Below are 12,726 nucleotides of genomic sequence, written 5' to 3' on the forward strand. Positions count from 1 at the left end.
GGTCTACAAACAGCAATCACAGCTTGTTAGAGATACCGCATAAATGCGGGTAACAGGGACTGAATTATCAGTACATACCAAAGTGGTACAAAAATAAATTTAAAGTCTTGTCTCCCTTTACCTTCATCCATGTTTAAAACAGGAGCAGGCTGGAGCCTGGTACAGACATTAATTCAATCTGATTCTTTCCTTCCTTTCTCCAGACTGACTTACAAGCAGGAAGAACACACACGGTAGAGAATACATTACTACTAATAATTCTTAAAATAAATACCAGGATATTAGACCTTCAACTGCATATAAAATTTGATACACTGTACATGTTTTATTCCAAGCTCATGCTCCAGAATTATGCCTCTACTTGAATTAGAAGCAAAAGCTTTTATCAAAAGCCTCTGCAGTTTTGTACCTTACTACCCAAAGCACTCCTTCCGCAGCCTGTCAGGCTAGGAAATACGACTTTGGTGTGGGAAGGAGCACAAAATCATCCCCGTGACTCCCCCGCTGCCTGGAACAACCAACTGTGGTCTTCAGCCGCAGCAGTAAGTGACACAACATTAAGAATCTGAAGATAATTAGGAAATCAGCAGTAATTGATACCTCTGGACAAGCGCAGTTGAGGCTGCGAGAGGACTCCAGAGGGATGCTGTATCCTGTGCCGGATGGCACTGAAGGGCTGGCAGGACCGCACGTCTGCGGTCATAGCGAAGGTTAAGGTGACATTGATTACTTGGAGATTTTAAGCAGTTCAGGCGCCACACAAGTAGTAACTAATGATCAAGTCAAACAATGGATATCCTACACAGCCAACACCTTCCAAATGCCAATAAAAAAAGTTGTGGTACCTTAAAGAAATGAGCACATTTGCTACATTTCATAGAATGGCGATTTGTTAGCACGAAAATAACTCCACGTGGTACTTTGAGGTCGGTGATACAATTTAAGGCATAAAGCAAGGTAAGGTAACAAACATCATAATGGGTAAAAATGATCAAGGAACTGAAATATTAGCACGGCCGGTCTAGTTTACCCTTGAACCGCGCTGTCACCGTCCAAATTAGATAAAGCACCACTCAATGACAGCATCTTGCTCCTTACAGGGAGCGGAGAGTTGAGGGGCATCAGTGAGGGATGAACACCTTGCAGCACGGAGAGGGGCAAAGCAAACGCGCCAGTGCCTGGATCTGCGGGAGCCCTCGGAGCATCACTCGTGAGCCCTGCGCTGGAGGAGCCTCCCCAGGGCCACGGCTGGTCGCCCCGCAGGAGCGTGGGGTGCTGCGCACACGTTTCTGGTGTCTCCTGAGACTTCTTACACAGGAGGGCGGGTGGCAAAAATAAGAGCATGGCATGAAAGCCAAACGACAGCAATTAAGTATTTCTACAAAACCACAGAGCAGTTCTGGTTCTGTAGCCCCGAGCAGACCCCAGGACACCTGCCAGTCTCCACTGTGACCTCTCTAGGAGCTACGGCCTTCAGCCATCCAAAGACTGGTGACATCCAAAGAGTTCCTTTAACAATTCAGCACAAACCAACTGTACGTGTACATACACAGGATTCTTCTCCACTTTCACACTACCCAGCTAGGACAATATTGTTCAGGCAACCTGCCAGCACTGCCCCGGAAAACATAACAGAGAATTTTATTGCCGAGACGTAGCACCATGCCGACTTGTGTTTGAGGAGCTCCCTGCAGCAGACGGGAGACCCGCTCCCGGAAGAGCCAGCGGAGACCCCCAGCGCTGCTCTGCTGCGCCACGGCTTGAGAAGAGGAGATGAGAAACTCGCCCCGGGAACCACGGCAAAACCAGCTTGGCTTCAGCACGTGCAGAAAAGCAGCCTCGGGCACAGAAAGCGGGGAACAGAAGGAAAGCTCTCTGTCACATCCCAATAGTTAAAAAGATGCTTTTGTAAAACACCCCGGTAGGTTGGGGGAAAAAAAAAAAAAAAAAAAAAAAAAAAAATCAGTCTGAGCTACACGTGTGCATTACTTTGGAGAGACCGAGTGGAGTAGTACCACTGACTTTCCATCAGAAACTCCTGGTCAAGTTCTCCTCCAAACAGGATCATAGAATCACTGAGGTTGGAAGGGACCTTTAAGATCATCAAGTCCAACCATTAACCTACCCTGACAAAACCACTTCTAAACCATGTCCCCAAGTACCACATCCACCCCTTTTATTTTTTAAAGGCCTCCAGGGATGGCAAATCCACCCCCTCCCTGGGCAGCCCGTTGCAATGTCTGATAACCCTTCCAGTGAAAAATTTTTTCCTAATATCCAATCTAAATCTGAGCTCCGGGGTTCAGATCCAGGTTGTTTCCATCTTTTCTGCTACGCTCATGCTGGAAACTCCCTTCACAGCCCTTGGCAATGACTCATAGAGCTACGTTCTTTGGAATTCCTTTCAAGAAAGGAGAGGTGACCACAGATGGCACCACCTGGGGCTTCATGCCAACTCAAAGTCCTTCAAAGCCAGCGCAGAACTGCCCATGAAGCATGGTCACCTCCAAAACGTCAGCTTCAGCGTGGGAACAGCCTTGCTGAAGGCAGAGGCAAAACCTGTCCAAAAATATCACCCCAGAGCAGTAAGCCCTATATATTTAGGTATTTTGGCATACTTTCCACTCTGTAGGATTTAGTGCCATGATGGTTCAACTCTGGGAAGCTGCACCTCCTAGCTCTACAGAAGTCCACATGCGGCACCCAAAAGCTTCAAGAGGTTCCCAGCACCCTCTGGAACCAGCCTATGAGAAGTTGCACAATGTAGAAGTGACAGCAGTATTCCCCCAAATTAATACGGACCCGGCAAGTTGCAACTTTTCAGTTAAATACTAACCTTGTCCTTATTTTAATTAGGTTTTCTATTTTAGTTCATTCTACACGCATGGAATTCCAGGCTGCAGGCACATGTTTATTAACTATTGTCGTCAGGACTAAAAATATTCCAGAAAACAAACGCCTTCTCAGGAACACCCCATAAATTTGCGAGGTGGAAGGCTGAGCATCAGGAAAACGTAGACCATTGCTGCGTGAGAGAGTTAATTCCTCATGCAGAAGGGCTGCGCATTGCAGGCTACGGCCTCAAGACTTATTTTTTCCTTTATAAATGCAAAGCACAAGCGCAATAATTCTACCACAGACCATGAAGAAATCGATTTAGCAATCTGAACATAAATTAAGCAATGTTTTTGATTCAGTAAACTTGTTCCTATGTAGATCAGAACAAGTATTAGTGAAGGTCAGTGACCCACACCCAAGTATTTGCTTTGATGAAGTTCATAGGAATTTTACATCAGAGCACGCTTCAAATTATTTGACCTGAAAATTAACCCTTCACTTATTTTTAAGCAATTTTAGTGAATTGCTAGGAGCTTTTCTATTTGTGATTCAATGTTTTAAATGCACGTTAATGGAATTACATATTAATCAAACCACAAATTTGGTAACTAACAAACTTCTCGCGAATAAGGAGCTCTAAATTGAACAAAGCCGAAGATGACTAGGAAAAGGAATTGGGGTAATTTTTATTATTAGAAAGGATTTATGGCTGAACTGTTTTCTGAAAGACAAAATAAAATGCCTTTTGAGAGAAAACAGCAGTTATCTCCGTTTCACTGACCTACCTGAAAGCTATGTTCAGGGCCTCCAGATTCACCTCGGTGTTTGGTGCCACGCTGTATAAACACTATTTCTTGTGGAACGAGCTTTCTGTACAGTTACTTTTCTTAAAAAAATCTGCATTATAACGTACATCCCCTGAAGCTACTTTAACTGTGTTCTTTGTACTTTAAAAATTTTGATATCACACCTGTTAAATTCTGTGCAAATCTGAACAAATACATTTCTGGCTTAGATCCTTTCACCTCAAGCAAGATCAAGTAATTGGTGCAATAACTTCATGGTTTTTAGAGGAAGATCAAATGAATCAATGTCTTTCAAGTAGCATAATAGTTCTACACTTTATGTTAAAGTAAATAATTTGAGTAATGAATTTAATTCCTCAGAGTAACTTTTTCAAAAAAAATGAAAACTAATATGCATTAGTGAAGAAAGATTTTTTTTTTTAAATGCAAAAGCAGGCAAAATATTTAATTATTTCTAAGAAAAAAAAAAGCAAAAGTGATCTGAAACAATACAAGAGTGTGTTTAACAGAGTGCCAGCGTACTACTCGAGTCTACAAAGCAACAAAAGAACAGCGGGGGGTGGAGGGGAACTGTTTTTCTTGACTTTTACAGAACAGAGGACGGATTCCTCAGCAGAAAGTACACCTGAGGCAGAACTCAGAACTGCAGAACCTCCAACTCCACTGAAATCATTTTCGAGTCCTGCTAAGCAGTGAAAAGCATCTTTTTAATTACCTTAAACTGCTTTTTTGAAATAAGCCGTACAACTGTGGGTATTTGTAGATGGGATGTGACTGGGAGAAATGGGATTCTCCACATAGAACAAAGTCCTGAGGCTTAAATAGATCCAACTGCAGCACGAATCCATCCAGGGCTCATCGTTAGCCCGGCGCTGACGAATGCGCCTGCCCGTACCTAAGTGTTCCAGGCGATGGCGGTTAAAAACATAAAGTCTCCTGTCCCTTGCCTCCCCCACCATCTCCCACTTTCAGGCACGTGAACAATCATTTAGCAAACCTACGATAACCAGGAACTAATCAAATAACTGAAATTGTTTCAGCATTTTCTTTTCATGAAAGTCACATTTCTGGATTTTTATGGCCTTAGTCACAATGCCTCAGACAGGGGAGAATCTGAGCCCACCCGCAGAAGCGCGGCCAACCCACACTGTCCAGAAAGCCACCGTCCCTGCTGGGACAGCGGCACCAGACACCCATCAGGACAGGGACCCGCTTAATGCGTATCGCTGCAACCAACGCCAGCGCTGTCACCTTCAGCACTGGAAACTGGTCCGGTTGCTTCTCCAGTCCCACAAACCCAAGGACCTAACGCTGAAGAGCATCCCCGTCCTGCACCAACGCATCCGGAGCCCCACCTCCCCATCTGGCCAGGCATTAGGGGTCCTCTCCAGCTGGATTCAAGGTCACCATCCATCCCTATGGCCACCAGGCTCCCCTGGTCCTTCCCCATTAACTTCGCAGGAGTTTGACACCGGAAAGTCAGGAGGGAAACACTGTGGGCAGTAACTTCGCTGGTTCTCTCAGAACCACCTATGGCTCAGTTTCCTTTTTTTTAAGCAGCCAAAGGACTTTTTTCAAGTTTCACCTGAAGGTCCAGTGACCCAAATGAAGAGCCAGGACAAAATTTGCTTATTTCAATTTAGTCTCATTGGTCCCAGCAGCCCCAGGACAGAGCGTACCATAAAGTCTTTGGGGCAAAGGTGGCATCTCCACAATGGTCAGATGCACAACTTCACGCCCAGAACGATGGCAATACACCCAAAAAGTCTAAGAGCTTCTGCTTCACAGTTTGCACCCAATCACTGCTTCTTCACCGACCTCCTCAGCAGGTGTTTAATACAAATATACATGGATCAGCCCTCACTTGTCTTCTGTTTTCACATTACGGAAGGGCTGAACACAGCACGAAAACAGAAACACGAGAGTTGGAGCTGCAGCAGCAGCTGATGTACAGTACCTCTTGATGCAGCCTCCCCGCGTCCGAATACAGCCTTCGGCTCCTGTCCGCGTCCATCCATCCCCTCGACACCGACGGGAAAACCCCAAGCAATACGAGAGATAACCAAAAGCTTCGTGATTTCATCATTTCGAGTCTGTTGAGAACAAGAGAACAGGCATAAAACCACCATCTCGCAACAAAACGCAGCTCAGGTGCAATAACGCAGCAGAAGCTTCAGCTGACGGTGCCCATCCACACTCGGCCACTGCCGATGGACCTTCGCAGACTCTCACAGCACACACAGAAAAACACTGATTTTCCCATTTTGCACCCATCAGTGTATCAGCAATGAACTCCCACAGCATAGCAGTTTTGTGAAACATTTACCCCAAAACTATCCTCCACGTGCTGTTCCCATGCAGCATCTACAGAACCCGAGCTCTGGGATTTCCAAATCCAACTACTGTGGCCAAGAGCAAACCACACCAAACCACACGATTATGGTACCGCAGATGCCAAAGGGTGACTTTATCCCATCTCCAGGGCCCCTCACAGCCAGGGACTCGCACTCGTACCCTCAGCAGATCTTCAGGAAAGCTCCGGACACCCACTTTCAATGCTTTGACCACTGAAGGCGTCCAGCAATGTGAGAGAAATTATCATTGACTCAGAGGGTGATGACGCTGCCTCGAGCAGATGCAGCCGCTGCCACCCCCTTCGGCTGAGAGCCGGTTTGCAGGTCCAGCCGGCGAGCGGGGGTCTGACAGCTCACACCCAAAACACGGGAACGGTCATTCTTCCCCCAGATGAGGGTCACCAGACCCACCACAACTTGCCAGATCCAAAACAAATTCAGTGCTGAAGAAGGCTGATGTGTCTCTCCAACCACAACATAGGTGGGCCCCACCTGGGGCTGTGATTTCTCCACTCGTCCGCCTCTATCCCAAAACAGAGACATCCCCAACCCCTCCGACTCATCCCAGAACCACCTCCCTGTGTCCCACCACAGCCCCGCGCCACCCGCGAAGAAGCGAGCAAGGATTCCCACCTCAACAGCATCCGCTCTGAGCGGCGGTTCTTGCCTTGTGTGGGGTTTTTTTAATGAATTTGGGAGTAAGACCAACGCAGTTACTCAAAGTATTGTCAGATGGGACCACCACGTTCCATACGTGCGTCACCCAGCACTGGCCCCTGGAAGCTCAGCCAGGAGAGCTCTGTATGTCATCTGAACTTTTCCGGGAACAGGACACCCGTTGGCGTCGTTACTTTTCACATTAAAAATACCGAAGGAGTGCTCAGGCCTGGCACCATTTCCCCGGGAGCTGAGGGGAGTTTTGACCTTTCAGAGCAGCTGCCGAGGGTGCCAACGCAGACCCCTAACGAAGCATAACGACCACTTAACGAAGCAAGCCGTGGCATTTCCGCAGCACACGAGCCACAGGCTGCCGCTTGGCTTGAGCGATACACGTTAACAAGGCCAGTTACAGGCAAAATTAAGCCTCGCTCAATTAAGTCGCCGTGACATACCTTGTCTTGGCAGGACCCCTTTTGCAGCGTTCTCACGCCGTGTGTTCGCTGCGGGGTACGCCCCAGCCGCGGGGCATCACCAGGAGTTGCGGAGCCGGGACCATTGACACCAGCGCTGGTTTGGGCTCAGCCATTTCGCCCACCCACAGACCCCGCGCGCAGAACGAGCGCGGCCTTGGGGCGCTGCTTTTGCTCGGCACTAACGTGAACACCCTGAATTGAGAGCACTCAGGATGAAATCAAAATTTATTAGGCTTTCTAAATTCCAATTAGAAACCTCGGCTGTAACGTTACTGGGGCTACAAATAAATGTTTAATAAACCAAAGTCACTATATCAATAAGCGACAAGTACATTGTCCCATTATGAATTGCTCCTGCACAGAGCACTACTGCTTCTCATGTTTGTTTGGGTTTGGGTTTCTTGTTTGTTTGTTTCTTTGTTGGTTTTCTTTGGGTTTGGGGTGGTTTTTTTGGTTTTTTTGTTTGTTTGTTTTTTTTAAACAGAGGTATTTTGTATGCTCGGTTGATACCATCACAGCAAATACAACTATTTCACTTTGCAGTTCTGGAGACCTCTGACTCATAACACTGCTCGAAATCACAATCCTAGAGCGAAACAGAGGAGTAGCTAGTTTCATGTATATTTAGTAAATAACTAACTGCTAGAAAACATGATGGTGTTTGGACTGGGATGCCTGTAACACTGATGGAATCGAAAGGGCAGCCTCTACCCGCTAGAAACTCCACTTGCTTTATAAATGGAATTTGTAGAACATCTTTCTCTAGTCAGTTTAGGAATTACTTATTTTTATTGCATGCTGACTGACAGTACACTAATTGCTCTCACTTACAGTCAGAGGAGGACACACTAATACATATTATGTGTCTGAATGGCCTAAACCAAGCAACAAATACGCACCATAGATATCAAATGAGGGTCAACTCTGAAATCGTACAGCATTTTCATGCCACTTGGCATCCTAAAGCACAGCTCAGCACCGCCTTACCCTGGGCTATGTGGAACGCTCCTTGCAGAATCTGCTCTGCAGTTGCATCATGTGCTACAGCTACCAGATTGCAGTCTGAAGTTCCCTGAAGTCAACAGAAAAATTCAAATTGATTGCATAGATCCCGACCACCACTGTAAACTCGGACAAGTTTTACTACCGATTTCCTTTCCTCACTCCGGCGAGGGACAGATTTGCACAACGTGAGCCTGCACGGACATCACCACCCAGATAAATCAAAGCCCGCCTGTGGAAGCGTCTGCATGAAGCAAGCAGTTGCGCTCAAAAAGACAAAATAAATGAACAGCATTTGTGGCTAAACACTAGAAGCCCCTCAAGAGCTGGGGGTGGAGGGGGGAGTATCACACACCTGCTCTTAGCAACATCTGCGAGCAAATAGAGGCGGATTTTAACCTACAGTGTAATGCAGAAATTAGTAATTGTAATGCAGATGCTAGAATGAAACCGGACTGTTGTTGTTTTAAAGCAAACAAAGTTGAGCATCACATCCATTTGCAGCATTTCCCTTCGTTTCAGGGGAATTACTTCCAAAGCAATTCTGGCTCTTACAGAAGATGCTATGCAGAGCCTGTAAGTTCACATAAAGCCCGTGGTTTCTTCCTCCGAGCTACAACAGCCCTACAGCCTCCCTCGCAGCTGGCACTGCCTCACCAAGGAACCCCACCAGAAGCCCAGCAGTGCCATGCCACACTCCATGGGGACCCTGCGCCGTGGGGCCATGCCCTCCCGGAGCACCGGCGGTGGCAGAACGTCCATCCTCAGCTCGCGTGGGTTTGTGCGGACACCAACGCGCAGGGAGAGGCTCAACTGGCAAGAAAAATCAGTGCAGCGCCTCTGAATGAAGAGGAACAGCCGCCAGCAGAAGCAAGCCAGAGACACAAGCACAGGTTTTAGAGCTGCCCAAGCAAAAAAGGGTCACCTTGAGAGAGGAAGGGGACTAATCACATCGGCCACTTGAGTGGAGAACACCACAAATTGTCTAAAGCACTTCTGCGACCCGCAATACGAGCTGACGAACAGCTAGATTGCTGCAAAGATCCCACAAGTTTTTCCCCCACAACACAGAAGCTTTAAGAATTCAATTATTATGACTATAACAAGATTAAAGAATTTGCCAAAAGCAGTTATTGGGTTTGTTTTTGCAGCTACTTAAATTGTGGCTTATTTTTTAGTATTGAGACATTAATAGTTCACAATAGCTTTTAATAATTTCCAAGCAGCTTCACATTAGAAAAAGGTTGAACTTAATTACCTGAAGTTATGGCTGTTGCTATAGCAAAAGGAAAGCATTTGAACCAAACTGTTACCTCTATATAAATGGGCTCTATTAACACCAGATAAGAATCTGGTCCTCAGTTCCTCTGCCATCAACTGTTCCAATTGCTTCAGCCTTATCTAAACAGCATTTCTATGGGCTGCAAAAGAATTTTGATGTCCATAATTTCTTGTTGAGTGCTACAAGTGCTACAAAATGAAGCCACAAAATTATGGAGAAAATCATTATAACCCTTCAGCAAGGCATAATGAACCCAAATAACAATTTCAGCCAGCTACCTGCAGCATCTTAGGTAAATACTTGAAGTTTTGATGCATTACGAACTCATCAGCATCAGCTGTGATGTTTTCAGTGCAAACCGGACACCTCATTTGAGCAAACGCATACGTAAGAATATTTCATTTGATCTTTAAATCCTCCGAGACACTTCAACATTTCCCAGAAGAAACCTGGGGAACATCAACCCGGCAGGGATGAAGGAGTGCCAAGCAGCTCCCAAAACCTCACAGGCGTTTAACCTTTGTTTTCCAGACTGCCTCCACGACACTTCGGTACATTTCCATCACAGGTTGGCTCTGAGGTTACGCTCAGGGAAGTCCCATACCATCCCCTCCATCACCCTCCAGCTGAGCACCCGCGGCAGCCCCACCACCGAGAGAGGAGCCCTGCAGAGGACCTCCTGCGCTCGCAGAGGCTGGAAGGGCTCACTGCGAGACTGCACACACAGGATCATCTCTCTCCTCCTGTCCCTTATCCCCCGGGCTGCCGTACGCCTTCGGACCGAGAATACCTCCTGTACATCTTTTCTACATTTCACAGCTTAAGGAAAAAAAAAAAATATATCCGTTCCGAGATAACCCTTCAGCCAGACACACTGAAGCCAAACAGCAGTTTCAGCCCGCTGCCCGCAGCACCTTCGCTAAATACTGAAAGTTTGGATGCATTACGAACTCATCAGCATCAGCTGCGATGTTTCGCTACCAACCACACACCTCATCGGGGCAACCGCGTACCTCAGAATATTCCCCCTGAAGTCGGGAAGGGCGCCCAGTGCCTCTTTTAAAGGGGGAAAAAAAAAAAAAAAAAATAAATGCCCGCTCTGCAGCCGGCTGCAAACCGCAGCTCGGGCGAACTGCACCGGGGATGGGGGACTGGGGATGGGGGGGTTCTCCCGCCCCGCACCGGGCCCCGACGGGGCGCTCGGCGGGGACGGCCACCGGCGCCACCCAGCGGCCACGGGGGGGGCTGTGCGTGGGGGAAGCACCGACCCCACTCGCCACCGCGGCGGGACGCACCGCTCGACCCCGCGCCGCCCCGACGGCCGCCCCGCAGCTCCGGCACCGGGGGAAAAGGGGGGAGCGGGGGGGAAGGGGGTGAACCGCGGCCCCCCCACACTCCCCCCACCTCCGAGAGGAGGGACCCGCGCCCACCCCACGGGCGACACTCTCGCTCCCCACGCTCCGGGGGCGGCACGCTGCCAGGGTGCCCGACGGCGCGGCCCCGCTGCGGGCACCCACCTGTTACCGCGCTCAGCGCAGGGTCGCGCAGCCGGAGGAGGTTCCGCGGTAGCGCACCCCACCCCACCCCACCCCCCCAAAGCCCCGAGCGCAGCCCGCCGCGCCGACGGGGAGCGGGAAGCGGCGCAGCTCCCGCGGGCGCTCTCCCCTTCCCCCGGGCGGGGGGTGGCAGCGCTCCGCCGAGCGCGTAGAGACGCGGGGCAGCGCGGAGCGGACGCACATACACACGAACACACCGCAGACACACAAACACAACACACACTCACACACGGTGCCGCGGAGCCCGGGCGGGCCAGCTGCTGCGGGGCGCTCCCCCCGCGGCGGCACTCACCTGGGGAGGGGAGCGGAAGGGCTCGGGCCGGGGCGGCGGCGGCCGGGGGGCAGCGGGCCGGGGCGGGCGCGGCGGCGGGCGAGTCGGCGGCGCGGGGCGGGCCGGCCCTATTTCTGCTCTCTGGGGCCGGAGCCGCCTGACGTCACCGCCGCATTTGCATATTCCACCCAATCGCCGGCACCTGTGCGGGGGGAGGGCGGGGCCGCCCCCGCGGGGCGCGCGGTGGCGGGGGGGTGGCGCGAACACACATATACACACGCGCGCGCCGTGTCCCTCGCTGGAGCATCGTTGCGCGGGTGGCGGGAACACGGGGGACCCCCCCGCACACCCCGTGCCTGGGGGTGCTGCTGCCGGTGCCCCCTCTCTCGTACCCGGCAGAGCCGCTCGGAGCAGTGCGGGACCCCGGCTGGAGACCCCTGAAACTGGGGGGGTTCCCCCCCCCACGGGCTCAACGGGTTCCCCCCTCCGTGTCCCCCCGTCCCCCCCCGTGGGACCCCCTAACGCGACACGGGCTGGCAGCGCCCAGCGTGGGAACACGCCGTTCGGCCAGGCGCTCCCTTCGGTTTCCACGTTTTCCCCGCTCTACGGAAAAGCAAACACTGAAATTCATTCGCTCTCCTCTTCACCATCCCATCTGGTTGCCAAATAAAATAAAAAATAAAAAAAATAAATAAATATAATCATTTCTCATTTATTTTTTAAAAAAGGGGTGGGACGTTTACGGCAGAGGACGGCGCAACGGGACTGCAGAAGGGAGGAGGATTATTTAGGGCTCCTGGTCTCAAAGGCTGTGGGGAGGATTCGGCGCAAACCGGACACATCGCTGAAGCGCTGTAACGCCCACAATTAACATCAGAAGGAGATGAGCAGTCTAAAAGACTGATAAAACATACCGATTCTTGTGTTTCCCCCTATAAAGGCTCTTAGAGCCGGATCCTGCTGAATTCGGTTGGATTGGTCATCGGCTTTGGCGTGAGAAGGAGAGGACCCCCTTAGTTTGGATGTTTAAAAAGACACAGGCTGCTCTCCGAACCCGGGTCTACTCCGGCAGAAAATCTGCTTGTTAAAAAAATCATTCCACAAAATTAGGCACGAGGTTGCAGAAGAGGCTCTTTCACAAGACTAACCTTTTTTTTTCTTTTTTTTTCTTTAATTTTTTATTTTCTTTGCAGGAAATACCAAGCGATCAGACAGGTTGGTTTTCTGGGATTTTTCCCACCTTTAGTTCTGGCCTGTTAAATGCAACACCTCTGAAATATTTTCACTGTTTACAAAAAAAAAATGGAGCTTATTCTACCCAAACTGCGCACAAAGGCTTGTGGGGACTCTTGTGGGTTTTTTCTGGTTTCCTTGTTTAGGAAGGAAACAATCTGCGGTTACTGATTTAAGGTTCGGATTAAAAAAGAAATCACAAATGTAATAAAATGGGGTTTACCCACTGTGAATTGTGAGTGGTTAATACA

The 12,726-nt window shown here is 49.5% G+C and overlaps 1 protein-coding gene across 1 annotated transcript in view; it reads right to left on the bottom strand.

The window, feature by feature from the left end:
- The window catches only part of FSTL4 (follistatin like 4), a gene marked incomplete at both ends in the record, with an annotated part of 245,959 nt that extends 240,229 nt beyond the window's left edge, over nucleotides 1–5,730 (bottom strand). The window contains one exon of the mRNA XM_082490055.1: nucleotides 5,602–5,730. Within this exon, the coding sequence (XP_082346181.1) occupies nucleotides 5,602–5,730 (129 nt within the window). The remainder of the gene's footprint in view (nucleotides 1–5,601) is intronic.
- Between the last annotated feature and the right edge of the window lie 6,996 nt (nucleotides 5,731–12,726).

This window comes from Vanellus vanellus (assembly GCF_965231255.1).
Source record: "Vanellus vanellus genome assembly, chromosome: 13".
Lineage (NCBI taxonomy): Eukaryota > Metazoa > Chordata > Aves > Charadriiformes > Charadriidae > Vanellus > Vanellus vanellus.